Genomic DNA, 17,689 nt, shown 5'->3' with positions numbered 1-17,689 from the left:
GAAATTATAAATTCTGCCAGGGTATGTAAACTTATGTGCACAACTATATAATTTATAGATATGTCTTTGCCATTTCTGTTCCTGTAAGATGTGAACACAGATATATCTTCATGATTTTGTCTTACCTAAAGTCATTTCCTACAATATCACTCTTGGGCCCAATGTGCACTGGGCATTTATCTCCCGTGCATGAGGTTCTGGCATTTAGCCTGTCAACTGCCAAGGTTAGACTCTGCTGTATGGTGCAATCAGTGGTACTTCCATTTGGGCAGGTTGCACTCAGGCATGCAAAATGCTTGCGTTCCGGGCATTCATCCCTGGGCACATATTGCAGTGTATGTTCATACAACACTGCTCAGTCCCATCCAGCCACAACAGCTGTTAGTCTCTCATAGCAGCAGGGCTGAATGGCACGCCTGTGACCTCATCTCACAGCTAGGTAAATACCAAAGCCCCATTCACCTGGGCTAAACGCCAAGTGTGAATGAGGCCTTGAGGGGGGGGGGGGGGGGGGGCTTCTTAAAGGGTAAACACCCTTTAGAAATATGTGGGGCCGTCTCACTGAAAGTGGTGGCGCTTGCAGCTAATTCATGTGCTTGTCACAGATAGGTATGTGAATCTGTCAGTACCCGAGGCCTCTATTATTAGGTCCCAAAAAGGGCAAAACATGTCTGAGGAGTTTTCTATAGGTGGGGAACAGACGTTGATGCCAACTTTTACCCATCTCATTCACGATTATGCAACAGGCGTGTTTTTCAGACGGTGACCATTTTGTTGAAGTCTACTACAGCCTGACAAGCCAATCTTGTCTGTCTTGCACCAGTCATGCTGATCTGACTAAAATAGGTTTGGGGCCATGTGAGTAGTATTGTTTCTCATTGTTTTGGTGAAAATGCTTGCCTCAATTAGATGCAGGTAGTTCTAAAGAAAGCTACTGCCAGAAAAGTGCCATTAAGGCTTACTTGAAATCCCAGTTAGTGTCTTTTCTGCCAAGAGTGCAAAAGGTACAGACTTTGACAGATAAGGAGTTGTCCAAACAGTGTCTTAGTTCACCTTTTATATGAAAAGCAGCTAGTTCTGTTGACAACCAGAGATTTCCTCACTTTGGAGAGATTTCCTCTCAATTTCTGTTTTGGCTATGAGGCAGGAAGCAAAGGGAAATTTACCCAAAGGCACACAGATCATAAAAACAAAACAAAAAAAACAAACTGATAAGGGTTATAATGTTCCTTTACTCAAAACAAAACCAGATGCTTCATGTTCCCTCATGTTCATTTTCTGTGGCTTAAAAAGGGACAAACATTTCACTGCATGTGCACTGCACTCCCAGCGAAGTCAAGGAGAGGTCTATTGTGAGTCCTGTCACTGCAGCATGGCGATTGCCACTGCTAGGCAGCTGGTCATAATTGTTTTTCTCAGTGACAGATCTGCCTGTAAATGGACATCAAAGCTCCACAAACATTCAGCAATTAGTCTGCATGCATATCTGAGCAGAACGACTTTTAGACATTTTAATTTTACTTTTACGTGTGAAGTGTATTTCAAGCATTTTACATGTATATTCAAGCTTCAAGTGTTTTTGACAATGGAAAGCACCTTGAACGCTTTTACATGTGAAGTGTATTTCAAGCATTTTACATGTATATTCAAGCACTTTTGTTTTTGGCAATGGAAAGCACCAGGGGGATTAGACCAGTTCTTACAGCCTAAAAAAAAAAAAAAAACACCTGAAATATGCCTGAAAAAACACTTGATTTACATATTTGCAGACATTCCCATTAAAGTCTATGGGGGGAAAATGCCCAAAACTGCCTCAAAAGTAGCAAATGTAGCTTTTGGAGCATCAAGTGTCCTGCTACAGTTACCTGAGTGCTCATATGTGAATGTCCATCAATGAAGTACAAGGGATTTTGGCTGTTGAGCGTTGTGGAGCTTCGAGCTACAAAACGCTCAAGTGTGAATAAGGCCTTAGGTCTCGTTCACACACAGCACATCATTGTGAGAGCCATCGTGACCTGCAGGAGGATGTACAGGTGTTTCATGCATCTCTGTGCAGGTAGTCCCATTGATGGCATGGACACAGCCGCTACTCCCAATTTGACATCCGTGTGGGTTCAGGCGTGTGTGTGTGTCTGAACTCAAATAGTTTGCATTTGGTGTTGTGCAGCTGTGTGGATGTCAAACTGGGAGCAGCATCTGTGTCTGTGCAGTTGCTGTGTCCCAATTGACATCAATGAACCTGCCTGCATGGGGATTCATGCAACACCTGTGCTTCCCTATATTGGCAAACATAGCCCTCACATAGGATATACATTGATACGCCCCCTGTGAATGAGGTATAAGGCCTCTTTCACTCTTGAGCATTTTGTAGCTCAAAGTGCCACAACATTCAACATCCAAAATCACATGTAATTCAATGATGGCCATTTACATATGAGCGCTCTGGTACCTGTAGCAATGCAGTTGATACTGCCAAGGTTACATGAGCTACTTTTGAGGCAGGTTTGAGCATTTTGGCCTCAGAAACTTTAATGGGAATGTCTGTAAACAATTCAAGTCAAGTGTTTTTTTCATGCATATTTCAGGTGTTTTTTAACCTGTAAGAACTGGTCTAATCTCACTGGTGCAGCTGGCTCAGCCCCTCAGCGAGCCACTGAGAGCCTGAGCCAGCCACTCCCGCCCCCTCCACAGGGATTGATGCTTTATCTATCTAGGTGAGCATACTTTTTTTCTTTTTCTTTTTTACAAAGGCGCCTGCAAGGCATTGCACCTGTGATCAATAGATCATGGGTGCAATGTCAGACTCCTGCAGACACTCAGTACACCTGTCTCCCTGTACCTCCCGTACAGGCCGACAGTTACTGAAGAGCAAGAATGAACTATGAGAGCAATCACCAGCACCCTCACAGTTCATTGATAACTTTAAGCCATCTGCTGTGGTGGCAGACAGTTCAATCGTTCACAGGACACTGTGAATTAAAGACAGGGCTGTGTGATTAGACCCCCACACAGCCGCACTACTTTTTAAATTGCAACAGTGGGTTCAGAGAGAGGGTGTAACATATAACATCTTACTAATGGTGAACTTATCCTTTAGGCTAGGTTCACACCATAGCGATGCGGTAACGCCGCGAATCCGCGGCGTTTTCCCGCATCGCATGCCTCCCGCCGGCAGTTCACACTGCCCTATGCGGACTGCTGGGAGTGTCAATGAAATCTTAATGACACCCCCAGACCAGTCCGCATATCGCAGTGCGATCTGCAAACTCGGACAGGAATCGGATCGCATGGTGTGAACACCCATGCGATCCAATTCTGCTGCGGACCAAAAAAAGGGTCCCGTGCGAGTTTGCGGCGGGTGCAATGCGAATTCAGCCATACTATCTGTATGGCTGAACTCGCATCGCACAGACAGATCGGATGTGATTTGCACTGCAGTGCGGTGCGAATCACATCCGGATCTCTCACCCGCAGCGGTGTGAACCCAGCCTTAATGAATTGATTTTAAAGCCCACAGAGTCAGCAACGAACAGAAGATACATTCTCTGATAAAGTGTAATAACAGCAAATGCCAAGCCAGAGGGGGTGTGTGAGAGCTGTTACAGTGACTGAAAATTGCAGTATAGATGTATACTTGTAAAGACAGCAGAGATTATCCAGAGTGTAAAAAACAAACCAGAACAAAAAACATGTAATTTGTAAAAGCTTTCCATTTCTGAGATGATAAAAACACATCATGGATGAATAAAAGAGACCATTACAGTCAAACAAAAGTTACACGAGGCAAATCCGCAAAGCAGCAAATTAATAAATCAATAATCAACTTCTATTAAAACTTCCATTTGCCAACTACAACTGATCATGTCACATTCCTGAAGCAAGTCACTCACACTGAGCACTGCATTGTGGGTGGACAGGTGCCCTTCATAACTGAAAGCTTAGGTCATTCATGGAGCGTTGGGGTGGTGTTGTCAAGATAAGTTGGCTAAAGTACTGTATTTAGTGGTGCTTTCGGCTGCTAGCGGAGCACTTTTAACCCACCACTAGCAGCTGAAAAAGGGTTAACAGCGCCCGCAAAGCACCGCTGCTGAAGCGATTTGGGAGGAAAACTTCAAAACCAGGTACCCACTCCACCCTACCAAAATGACATGCCAAGTTAGGCAGAGGAGGGGGGGGGGATGTCTTAAAGCAGAACTTCCCCTTTTGGGTGGAGCTCCACTTTAACAGCGTCTATGAACCTTTTTAGAAATCCATCTTGCCCCCCACATGGCGGTGCGGGCAACAGGTTCATATACCTGTTTTAAACAGGTAAGTTAACTTGTGAGCAAGCACTGTGTGCAAAGGCGCACAGGTTTTGCATTTGGGTGGGTGGAGCCTGATGGGGAATTAGAGACACTAGTTCCCCATCGGGTCTACTCTCTCCTTGTGATTGTCATTGGGCTAATTAGTAGCCAATATAAAGCCTGAAATAAGTATAGAATAGAAAGGAAAGGGCGGACCTTATAGGGAACTAGTCGCTCAGCTTCCCTTTTAAGTTCAACCCGTTTTCGGCATCACAATATGCTAGGAGCCTGTCTGCTGTGAAGCCAAGAGCATCCTTGACAACCAGTGGTAGGTGGGAGAGGGGTGGCAAACATGCCACTCTGCTACACAGAAAACCGAGACAGACACTCTGTCTCTGTACAGCAAGTTAAAACTGGTCTTAATGGCCTCCAGTTTCATTATCCATGAACTGAGGTAGTTATTTTTGAATTTATTGCAGCAATAGCACCACTTTGTAAAACTGAACTATACAAATCTGCCACATGTGTCAATAAAGCTGATAAAACTGGCGGCAGGCATTTTTCGGTCTGGCACTAGTCATTTTAAAGGGGCCATACTGCCATTAAAGTGTTGTTAGTGATTTATTAAATTCCCCTATTGTGTGGTCTGGTGGGCCAGCCTTTTTCAATGAGGGTGTCCAAGAACCCTGGGGTGCCTTCAGATTTGCTCAAAGGTGCCTTGGCAAAATGCATTAAAATTGACCAAAACAAAATTGTATACAAGCCAGTGGATGGATGAATTTTAGTTAAAAGAAAGCCATAGGTTTTCATTGTGCACAATTATAATCTTCCAGCTACCGGTGTCCTAACGACCAAAAATTTAATTGGTTGATAAGGAGGAAGTCAGGTGCCTGCACAGCATCCTTCTTGGGCCCTTCCCTTCTCCATCAGCACTGGGGTCATGTTAGCTGGGTGAGGCAGACAAACTGGGGAAGAAGAGAAACATTGGAATATCAGTACCAGTGTGCAAAGATAGATTTCCTTTGGAAGAATTAATCACCTCTAATGTTGGGTGTCCTACATGTGTAGATGGTGATACGTTATGTAAAACGATTTGTTTTGTTCTATATGTAGCACCCTGATGTTTAGGGACCTTGCGACACATACATTTTAGAAATCGGTGTCTTGAGATTGTACATCATTTTAAATAGGGTCTTGATTGAAAAAAAACAAAAAAAAAAAAAAAAGGTTGAAAAACCATGTGGTAGGCTTTCTTTAACTTAATATGGTCAAATATACATGCCCTAGCTTTAACTTAGGCTCATCGGTCCTTTATGGGTTTTACCATATCACACTTTATATCCACTGTGCACCCAGGTATCCTGAAAACAAACAACGATTGTTATGGATGCCCATAACATTTGGCACCAAATGTTATGGGCATCCCCAGGGGCCTATAAAAAATGCACATTGGTGGGAAGAGATGGGCCCAGTATTCCAAGTTATAAACTATGTTTAAAAAAATAAATAAATAAAAAATCAACCATGAAAGATGTGTTTGATATTCACCAAGGGTTCTCTGGCACCAGAGGTTCCTGCAGTATGACACAGGTTTACTTTAGGGAGAATTACCGTATGTGCAACTTTACAATTCTACATTAAAAAGGAGTTCCTGGCATGTCACATCCCCAGTTACAACAGTACGCAGTATTCACGTAGAGGCCATGAGGAGAACCCACAGCAAATACTCAAAGTGGTTTGGAGGATGAAGAATCTTCAGTGCACATAGATCAGTAAAGCAACAAATGCTAAGTCAGCGGCCACCAGAGAGGCAAGTATAAACCAGGGATGCTCAATCTTTTGTAGAGTGAGGGCCACTTATGTGATTTAGTAACATGGGTCACAATGAACTGAAGTAGTCCAGAATTTCAAATTTTAAAATTTTACTCCTACAGTCACTGAATGCTGGTAGGAGGGAGAGAAGAAGCTGGCTTTCAGGGGTTTTAGAAGGAAAATGGAGGGTATTGGTCCCTGTATATGCTGATCCTGCTACTCCTCCCCCGTCTGTAAAATAAAAATGAGATAGGGAGGCTGTACTGGCCCCCTGGAGCATGGGGTGGGGTCACCATTGCGACCCTTGACACTATCAGTGGTTGGTGCGTTTGTTTTCCAACTCCTACACCCCCAAATAAAATAAAAAATGGAGCACCAGCTCCCACTGTCTACAGCAACATAAAGGACATCATTCTGGTCTAAGGGGTCCTTTTCAAAAGGAAATCATTTCCCAGCAATAGAGTTAACCACTAAAGAGTAGTTGTAGAGCTGCAGCCTGGGTTGTCGGAAGTGGCAGTGTGGACAATGTCCAATGTGGTTGGTGGGAGTGGGACAGCCAATATTTGACTTCAGGGTCTGCTTTAAGAAATAATTTCTAATTTGACACTGCCATTTATACAATTTGATAAGACATTTCAATTTGTTATTGTCTGACTGAGCGTTGATGATTTATTTAAATGTAGTGTGACTAGCAGTCAAGACTCTCCTCGGAAATGTATTCACAATAGTGTTTTAGAGTATACGTTTCTCAGTGCTCCTCTGTTCTCTTGTCTTTCCACAACTTTGGGTTTCAAATCTCCTGGTAAAACATTTCTTCTATTTCTCCAGGATAGTATTTCACCTCAGGATTCAGTTCTCTGTCTAAGGCACTCCATTATTCATTAGAAGAAATTCACAAACATCTAAGGTCAACATCTCTCCCGGCAGAGACTCTGAAGAAAGCAAACTAGAATATGATGTCTGTAATCATAAAGCCATCAAAGAAACAAAACAAGGCACGCCTTTCCTGCCGAGTCCTAAGAATAGACCTGAATCCCAAAGGCTGTGGTTTGCTTAGAAAATTTTTTGCCACTTGCTGTGGCTCAAAGAGAACTGGTCATGAGTAGATTAAGCAAGACTCTGATGTTATTATAAAATGGTTTAGACCTATTAAAGCATATCTAAAACCAAAAATAGCATATTTTATTTATTTGGCTTTTTTCCTTTTTTTTTATTTTTTTTTTTTTTTGCACTTGTAGTCCTGCCAGTAACACACTTCCTGTCCCAGGGTGACATCATTCACAGTTCTGTATCTATGGAGGAGAAGTGTTGTCAGCCTAGGCTGCTGAAGAGTTTCGTACACAGGAAGTTACAAAAAAAATAAAAATATTAGTTTCCGTCAGAATCAACGGGCATTTTCCTGTACTTACAAAGAATGTATTTGGCCTAAAAAATAAAAAAATTATATTATAATTGACAGAGGTAGGCGTTTTACCTTCCCTTGCTCTATCCGAAATTAGCAAAAAAAAAAGATTGTTGTATTAGCTGTGTTGTGGCTGGTTCTCTCTAACTATTTTTGTGTAATTATGGACATATATAAAGTGATGTAGGAAGGTAAAACTCCAATAGGCACCACAATGTTTCCTCACTATTAAGTCAAAAATAAAAACCATAGTACAATGCTACACACAATGTAACAAAGTCTTAGTTATTAGGCAACTATGATGCTTCCATTGAAGAGATAAATGGGAAAATACCACATTTTATATTTTACTGGGGTATATCTTGATATACAATGTATTTATTTATATATTACTGACACAGCTCTACTCAGAATCTTCAACCATTCACATCAATCGCCGCTTCTGAATACATTTACAATCTAATGTTCCTGTCACATACAATTAGGTTCCAGCTGGAAGGAATCCAATTAAAGTAACAGTATGTTTTTGGGTGATGGAAGAACAATGAGGCAGAAAAAACAGGAAGATAATGTCAATCACCCATCGCTGCATATACAGTATAAATAAATATAAAGCACAGATGCAGTATCACAAATGGACAAGGCTTAAGCTGGACATAGACGTATCAAAAATTCAGCAGTGAACAGCCGCATTTTTTTTTTTTTTTTTAAGGGTAAATGTATTCATTTTTCAGGTAAGAAATTACAGTAGTCAAAACATTCTTATTACAGAGGATAACATCCAGTAAATTAAGAGACCGTTACCGTACATACATATTCAAAATGATTGGCTGCTAAGCAACATTATTTACATTACTAGCGTTGCTTATATTCAGCAGTATTTAATTCCAACCTCCTTCATTTCCATAGAGATTTCCCTGACCTCATAGGATGTAAAAGAAGAACAAAAAAACAAACAAGAAAAAAAAAGTAACCATACTCAACATTGTAAATATAGTAATTCACTTTTAATAGCATGTTAATAAACTCGGCAACTTTGCTATGTAGCAGTATTTTTTTTATTGATAAAGACATAAACCATTCCTGGTCTCATCTATCCTGCCTTTACACCTTTATATCTCCGGACAACGATTTAATCCAACCAGCCCATATTAGGTTACTTTTTTTGGGCATCCCCTGGAAATGCAAGTCAGTCAATTTATATTTTGGTAGGGCTCCATTGACCAGGTTCACCAAATACTGGGAGGGACGGAGGCCTTGTATCCTTCCATTTCAAAGCTAAAGCCTTTTTAGCATAGAAAAAGAGTATTCTTAAAAAAAGTATTTTTGGATTAAGACAATTCCTCCTCCCCAAAGTCACCCAGTAGGCATCTGGCCCCGGGGCACATATTTGGAAGGACTACTTTTTCCTCTAATGCCGCGTACACACGACCGGACTTTCCGGCAGAAAAGGCCAGACGGTCTTCCTGACGGAGTTACGACAGACTTCTGACCGAAAGGATTTGCCCACACATGAACGGACTAAAGTCCGTTTGTTTTGAACGTGATGACGTACGATGGGACTAGAAAAGGAAGTTTAATAGCCAGTAGCCAATACCTGCCCTAGCGTTGTATTTGGTCTGTCGGACCAGCATACAGACGACCGGTTTTCCCGATAGAAATTGATTCCGCCGGACAGATTTGAAACATATTCTATTTCTAGGTCCGTCTGAATTTTTGAAGAAGAAAAAAAAAAATCAGATGAAGCCCACACAGGATCGTAATATCCGACGGAATGATTCAATCGGACCTTTTCTGCCGGAAAGTCTGGTGGTGTGTACGCGGCATAAGGGTTTGCTGTCCAAAACTTCTCCACCCGAGGGCACCACATACCATATGAAAGTAGTCTACTTCAGCCCTACATCTATGACATTCTGGTGTTCCCACCCTGCCCATCTTATGCATGCGTGTGGGTGTACAGTATACCCGGTTGAGATAGTTAAACTGGATAATTTTGTCCCTAGTCAAAATCATCAACGGCAACATTGTGTCGACGACCTTGGCACAGGAGTCCTTTGTAAAGGATGGAATATCAGTTTTCCACTGAGCTTCCACTCTCTCCATCCTAGGTGAGGAAGAGGTCAGCAGGGCGAAATAATATCTTGAGATAAGTTTTGAGTGATCTTCCTCTAACAGTAATTTCTCCAACTCCGAATGGGCGAGCTGGACCTTCCAAAGCCGAATTGGGCTGCCGCAGCATGGTGCATTTGCAAATATTGATGAAAATAAGTGTTGGGGTATTTATATTAAATTTAAATATCCTTGACGATTCTAAACGTTTGGTTCCTAAATAATTGGTAAACATATTTGAGACCATACTGGGCCCAGCATGCTTCATCAGGGATTTTATATATGTCTTAACTTGGGGTTATACTATAAAGGGGCATTCGGGAAAGAGGTCAGTGGGCTACCCCTCTTATTGCAAATATGAAAAATCGTATTAATAAATTGGTAAGTGCTTCAAATGAGTGCACCAGCACAGCTTGGGTGTCCACTGAAAGCTATATCCATCTGAGGGAAAAACCACCAGTGGATATGTGTTAGATGTGCTGCCAAGTAGTAGCATTGCAGGTTTGGCAGGGCCAGCCCACCAGGTAAAAAAAAAAAAAAGTGTCTAGGGATACTTTAGGTGGTCTAGGGTCCAACAGAAATGAGGATAGTAACGTGTTAATTTCCATGAATAGTTTTTTGGGGACATAGGTTGGTGTGTGCCATAACAAATATAAAAACCTGGGGAGGTATATCATCTTGAATATATTGATTCGGCCCAGCTTAGACCAAGTCTGCAAGATATCCTTCAGACGTACCACAAGGATGTAGGTTGTTTTTAATATATAGCCTTGCTGGTAGCTGGACCTCAACCCCTAGGAATCGGGAAACTATTTTTAGTGGGACTTCATTAGGCAGATTCGGTGAGTATTCAGGGCAGATGGGGAAAATCAATGACTTTTCCCAATTAACTTTAAACCCTGAATACCCCTCAAATCTTGTGATTCTACTTAAAGCTGCTGCCAACGAGCTCTCCTCCGCCTCTGCCAGGTATAGCATCATATCACCGGCATACAAAGAGGTCTTTTCTTCCTTAGTGTTTATCCAGCAGCCCTTCGCCTCCTCATCCTATTTCAACTGTGCCACTAATGGCTCTATAGCCAGTGCAAACAACAGGGGCGGAAATGGGCCCCCCTGCCGGGTGCCCCTAGCTATTTCAAAAGTATCTGTGACAATGTTATTAACCCTAAACCGTGCTTGGGCTTTAGCATACAATATGTTCACCCAAGGTATAAATTTGGGGCTGAAGACCAACCGTTCAAGAACTGCCCACAAGTAAGGCCATTCGATAGAATAAAAGGCCTTATTGGGTGTCAAATGACACTACAACCCGGGTATCCAGAGTAGGACCCTTGGATTGTTGTAATACCGTGAAGAGCCTCCTCAAATTTATGGTCATAGATCTCACTGGGATGAAACCAGTCTGGTCTGGATCGACAATAGACACTATCGCCTTATTTAATAGATCGGCTAGAATTTTAGCTAAAATGTTTGCATCTACATTAATCAATGATATGGGCCTATATGATTCGCAGTAGTCATGGTCTCTGTGGGGCTTGGGGATCAATACATATCAGTGCCCCCCTCAGAGAGTCTGGGAGCACTCACTTCTTCAGTGTGTCATTATATACTTCTAGTAGTTTCGGTACCAGAAATTCCTTATAGACACTGTACCACTCAGCCGTGTATCCATCCAGACCGGGTGTTTGATTTGGGTTCAAAGAGTATAGCGGACGTAATTTAGTCCGTGCTAAAAAGGAGGTCCAAATCCTCCACACATCCCTGGGCAGCTCCCGGAGAGGGATCAGCGCCAAATATTGGCAGACCTCCTCCACTGCATAATCCACCCTGGATGTGTATAGATCTGAATAGAAGTCAACAAAAGCAGCGGCTAGATCGTGTTTGGTACAGAGGGTATGTTGTTTATTTCATTATAAATTCGGGGAATAGAGGACGGTGCTATAAATTCGGGGAATAGAGGACGGAATAGAGTGGGCCAAATATGCTAATAATTTACTGTTCTCATCACGGAACTTGAAGATACGTTGTGATTGGTACTACAGTTTTTTTTTAGTCTTTTCAACGCACACTAGGTCTAGATGGTGGGCCTTATCCCTCCATACCCCAAGGTTGGCAGAGGTAGTATTACTGATATATTCTACTTCTGCTTCTGTAGTGACCTGCTCACATTCTTTACCCTTCCATTCTCTGTCAAATCTGAATTTTTTAATTAACCCCTGAAATGGACCCCCGGAGAGTGGCCTTAAAAGCATCTTAAGTGCCACTAAGGGGAACCTTCCTTTTGTTTACTGACCGGAGGCTTGCAATATGTTGGCTGTTGACCTCTCAAAACACTCCTCCTTTAACCATAGTGGGCTCAGTCTCCGGAGTGTATAACCTTGGGACCGCCTCATGTTCATGGAGAGTAGCAGGAGGGAGTGGTCCGATATGGCCCTTGGGAGATATCTTACATCAGCCACCCTCGGCAACACTTCCTATGTCACAAATAGGGATGAGCTCCGGCATGTTCGCACACTCAACGTGCAGAGCCGCCAGGAAGTTGGCGCAGCACTGCGTTAATCACTGACAGTGAGACATTTCCCGATCTCTGCAGCCACGCGTCGGGGCAATGTCTCACTGCCTGTGATTAGCGCAGCGCTGCGCTAACTTCCTGGTGGGCTCTGCCCGTGGAGTGTACGAACACGCTGGAGCTCATCCCTATTTGTGACTAAGGAAGTGTTGCCGAGGGTGGCTGATGTAAGATATCTCCCAAGGGCCATATCGGACCACTCCCCCTTAGTCACAAAACACAGATCTAGTCTGGATAAGGTGTTATATGAGGAGAAACATGAATACTCTCTTGCATCAGCGTTCTTCCAGCGCCATGCCTCCACCAGACCATACTGTTCCGCACATGCTGTCAATGGTGGGGCACATTTAGAGACGGTCTGGAATCTATCCATATTGGGGTATAATATTGCATTTAAGTCCCCTGCCATGATAATTGGGCCTTTTGCCACATGGAGCACCTTTGCCATTGCTGTATTCCGCAGCGCAATTGTGAACGTTGGTGGTATGTAAATCGCCATGAATGTGTGGGGATATTATCTATGATGAGGATTACTATTACAAACCTTCTGAAGGGGTCTGTTACAACCTCTTCCAGGGGACGTAGTAAGGATTTTGATACCAAGACGAGCACTCCCCTTGCATAATTAGAGTAAGTTGATACATATGCATTTGTAAAAGATGCATATTTTACAAATGCCCTCTGAAGAGTCATAGTTTTAGAGCCTACCAGATGCGTTTCTTGTAGGAAAATTACACGAGGCTTATGCTTCTGAATATAGTTAAAGACTAATGCCCTTTTAATTCTGGAGTTAAGGCCTCTTACATTCCAGGACATTAGTTTAAGAGTATTTAGCATTGGTGTCATAGTGAACTGTGTTTATGTTGTGAGGCTCGCCATAGCGTGGTAATGGCAGAGGGCTCCTCTGGAGCGCATACGGTAATACATACAGTGCCTTGCGAAAGTATTCAGCCCCCTTGAACTTTTCAACCTTTTGCTACATTTCAGGCTTCAAACATAAAGATATTAAATTTTAATTTTTGGTGAAGAATCACCAACAAGTGGGATACAATTGTGAAGTGGAACGAAATCTATTGGATATTTTAAACTTTTTTTTAAAACTGAAAAGTGGTGCGTGCAAAATTATTCAGCCCCTTTACTTTCAGTGCAGCAAACTCACTCCAGAAGTTCAGCGAGAATCTCTGAATGATCCAATGTTGTCCTAAATGACTGATGGTGATAAATAGAATCCACCTGTGTGTAATCAAGTCTCTGTATAAATGCACCTGCTCTGCGATAGTCTCAGGGTTCTGTTGAAAGCGCAGAGAGCATCATGAAGACCAAGGAACACACCAGGCAGGTCCGTAATACTGTTGTGGAGAAGTTTAAAGCCGGATTTGGATACAAAAAGATTTCCTAAGCTTTAAACATCCCAAGGAGCACTGTGCAAGCGATCATTTTGAAATGGAAGGAGTATCAGACCACTGCAAATCTACCAAGACCTGGCCGTCCCTCTAAACTTTCAGCTCAGACAAGGAGAAGACTGATCAGAGATGCAGCCAAGAGGCCCATGATCACTCTGGATGAACTGCAGAGAACTACAGCTGAGGTGGGAGAGTCTGTCCATAGGACAACAATCAGTTGTACACTGCACAAATCTGGCCTTTATAGAAGAGTGGCAAGAAGAAAGTTATTTCTCAAAGATATCCATAAAAAGTCTTGTCTAAAGTTTGCCACAAGCCACCTGGGAGACACACCAAACATGTGAAAGAAGGTGCTCTGGTCAGATGAAACCAAAATCGAACTTTTTGCCCACAATGCAAAACGATATGTTTGGCGTAAAAGCAACACAGCTCATCACCCTCAACACACCATCCCCGCTGTCAAACATGGTGGTGGCAGCATCATGGTTTGGGCCTGCTTTTCTTCAGCAGGGACAGGGAAGATGGTTAAAATTGAGGGGAAGATGGATGCAGCCAAATACAGGACCATTCTGGATGAAAACCTGTTGGAGTCTGCAAAAGACCTGAAACTGGCACAGAGATTTATCTTCCAACAAGACAATGATCCCAAACATACAGCAAAATCTACAAAGGAATGGTTCACAAATAAACGTATCCAGGTGTTAGAATGGCCAAGTCAAAGTCCAGACCTGAATACAATCGAGAATCTGTGGAAAGAGCTGAAAACTGCTGTTCAAACGCTCTCCATCCAACCTCACTGCTCGAGCTGTTTTGCAAGGAAGAATGGGCAAGAATTTCAGTCTCTCGATGTGCAAAACTGATAGAGACATACCCCAAGCGACTTGCAGCTGTAATCGCAGCAAAAGGTGGCTCTACAAAGTATTAACGCAAGGGGGCCGATTAATTTTGCACGCCCCACTTTTCATTTTTTTATTAGTTAAAAAAGTTTCAAAAATCCAATAGATTTCGTTCCACTTCACAATTGTGTCCCACTAGTTGGGGATTCTTCACAAAAAATAAAAATGTTATATCTTTATGTTTGAAGCCTGAAATGTGACAAAAGGTTGAAAAGTTCAAGGGGGGCGAATACTTTCACAAGGCACTGTATAACAGCCCACTGGGTGGGTAACTTACAATAGCAGTCATTGCCAGCTTAGCATAGGTAGTGGATTTTCAAACATTTTAAAAACATAGAAGAGAGAATAATACAGATAAAAAAAACATAAAAACAACTTAAGTCCCTAACTTGGTAGTTAGTGATCCAAAACACAGGAACACAGCCCAACAGATTTTTTCGTTCGATCACTGCCGGCAGTAATTATTGTATTCTGATGGCTGGGAAACCTTCCCCCATCAACACTGACTGTGTTAATGGGGGAACCAAGCTACTTTCTTTCCTGCAACCATTTGTTACATAATGTATGGCCTGCTTTGCTGTTATCATGCGGAGTCTAAGCATGATAAGCTAAGGGCCTCTACCCCAGCCTTTCTCTACCTTTATAACCCTTAAAATAAATTTTAGTGCTAATAATTACTACATCTACTGTGTAGCTCAGTGTGTAAGGTTAGTTGCAAACTTACAGAATAAGAAGAGAAAAAGGAATGTGGGTTGTTAGTCTTTAGCAGGGGCGGACTGACCATTAGGCCACTAGGGCACTGCCCGAGGGCCCTTGGCCACTAGGGGGCCTCATCAGGGTTACCAGCCTCAGTAAAACCAAGGACAGTATGTAAAAATCTGTGTTTTATTTACATCTGTCTCTGAAATGTCCCTTACCGACATCCTTTTTGTCTAAAAATCCAGAGATTATAGCTGTCGCACCTCTCCAAACATGTTTGTGTGTAGACTGTGTGATTGTATACTGTGTGTGTGTGTGTTTGTGTATACTATGTGGCCCCATAATCTCTGATTGCCTTGGGGCCCCATGAGTTGTCAGTCCGCCCCTGGTCTTTAGTTTAACCCTTCCGAACACTTTTACTATGGTATGTTGGGAACGTACACAATAAGAAAAGAATAAGGAATGCGGGGGTTTACACCCAGGGTTGATCTATATATATGACAAAATTATTTTCAGTAATAATGGAATGAAAAAATTGTAACAATAGTCTGTAGTTTTCCCTAATATTGGAGGTAAGTTTAGAAAGGCTTGCTTATTATGAGGGTCAGTGTAAAGGACCCATTACATTTGAGGCCAGTGAAGTGCACCTTTACATTAGTAGCCAGTGTAGTGCCACCATCCATTGGTGGTTAGTGAAATGTTTCCTTACATTGGTAGGTCAGTGTAGAAAGGCTCCCTTACATGGTCTTATAGATTGTCAATGAGAGAATGGCCCCATTACACTGGTGGCCACTAGGGATGAGCTCAGTCGTGTTTGCATGGTCCACGCGCTGAGCCCGCCAGGAAGTCGGCACAGCGCTGAGCTAATCATAGGCAGTGAGACATTGCCCCGATGTCTGCAGCCACACATCGGGGCAATGTCTCACTGTCTGTGATTAGCGCAGCGCTGCGCCGACTTCCTGGCGGGCTCAGCACGTGGCCCATGCGAACACGCCTGAGCTCATCCCTAGTGGCCACTGGAAAGAATGCACCTTACATTGGTGGTCTGTGGAAAGAATACCCCCCTTACAGATAGCGATAAAGATGACTGGTATGAGTGGTTACTTATCAGAAAGTCAGGAATTGTTCATTGCTTAACGAACCCCTAGCAATCCCTGAAGGAACCCCAAAGTTCCAGGGAACCCTGGAACGAATATCACGTCTCTAACTAATCTTTTACCACTTTCATCAGCTCATTCCCCACAGTTATAACCTTTTGTATCACCTGCCCCACCCGATTAGATTGTAAGCTCTTCTGAGCAGGGCCCTCTTAATCCTCTTGTATTTTATTGTATTATTATAACTGTATTGTGTGCCTTTTATATTGTAAAGTGCTGCGTAAACTGTTGGCGCTATATAAATCCCATATAATAATAATAATAATAATAATAACCCTGGTTGAGAAAGCCTATTCTACATCGTCCCATTGTTCACCAGAGCTCTCACAGGAATAATATACTAAGTCAGCCACGCTCACTACAGCAAGGCAGAAGCGGATGTCCTAAGATCCCAGACAGCCATTTTGCAAACACCGGACAAACCTTGCCCAAAGCACCGATAAATTATGTACTATAAAGACTATAACACGATTCCTTATTTAAGAAGTGTGTGCTACATTTTTTCTTTAAGATGTAGAAATAGTTTTAGTGTTCATAGTTACAAGTTATAAAGAACACTGTTAATAATAGGAAGGGTTAAAGTGAAGACAAGATCCTGGAAGGTTGTGACGTCCTCACCTCTCTTGTTTTTGGTTCCGTGCTTCCTTGCCGTGCTCAGTTCCTGTTCGATCTTCTTTTCCAAATATTCCTGTTTCTTGGTTAACATGTCCTCTGTTTCACGCAGTCTGAACAAAGCCTCCTGGGCACTGGGACCCCCTTTCCTGCCTGAAGACCCACCGGAGGGCTTGAAAAGTTTGGCGATTTTACTCATGGCTGTGTGTTATTCACCGCTTGTCACCAGTCAGAAATAAGCCACCCAGCAGGATTATCCCTCTCAGAACTCTGGATTCAGGAAGAGAGGAACGGAGAGCAGTCCTGCAAGGCAGACACCTGTCATTTCCTGACTTGTAAAACTTGAAAGGCAACTTCAGCTGACCTGCCAGTGGGGTGGGGCGAGATTAGCATGATCAAGTGACTTGTTACGTAGGTGAATACCTTTTCTGATAATCTCACACCCTACCACATGGCATATACCAAATTAAATTTCATTATATGTTTCACTGACATCATCCACAGCTAAACAATGACTAACTCTGCTAATTTTAGCAAGTAAGTGTCACAATCCCATGTACCGTATGTCTTAACATATTGAAAAATTATGAATGACAGTTTTATTTTGCCTATTTTATTATAATGAAAATAATAAAAACATTTAGGCCCATGAAAGCAGTAGTGAACTTAGCTTAAAACTTGGACCTACAGATAAGCGTATACTTAAAATAAAGTTCCGAGAAAATTACCGTGCTGATGTTTGAACAG

At 42.6% G+C, this 17,689-nt stretch overlaps 1 protein-coding gene across 1 annotated transcript in view; it reads right to left on the bottom strand.

Moving 5' to 3' along the window:
• The window catches only part of CHMP4C (charged multivesicular body protein 4C), a 35,578-nt gene extending 18,282 nt beyond the window's left edge, over nt 1–17,296 (bottom strand). The window contains exon 1 of the mRNA XM_077492937.1: nt 16,949–17,296. Coding sequence (XP_077349063.1) covers nt 16,949–17,141 — 193 coding nt within the window. The 5' untranslated portion in view covers nt 17,142–17,296. The remainder of the gene's footprint in view (nt 1–16,948) is intronic.
• Nucleotides 17,297–17,689: the final 393 nt, after the last annotated feature.

This window comes from Lithobates pipiens, unplaced genomic scaffold (assembly GCF_037356315.1).
Source record: "Lithobates pipiens isolate NorthernLeopardFrog02 unplaced genomic scaffold, aLitPip1_a1.2 Scaffold_19, whole genome shotgun sequence".
NCBI lineage: Eukaryota > Metazoa > Chordata > Amphibia > Anura > Ranidae > Lithobates > Lithobates pipiens.
This window is presented reverse-complemented; position numbering and strand designations above follow the sequence as displayed.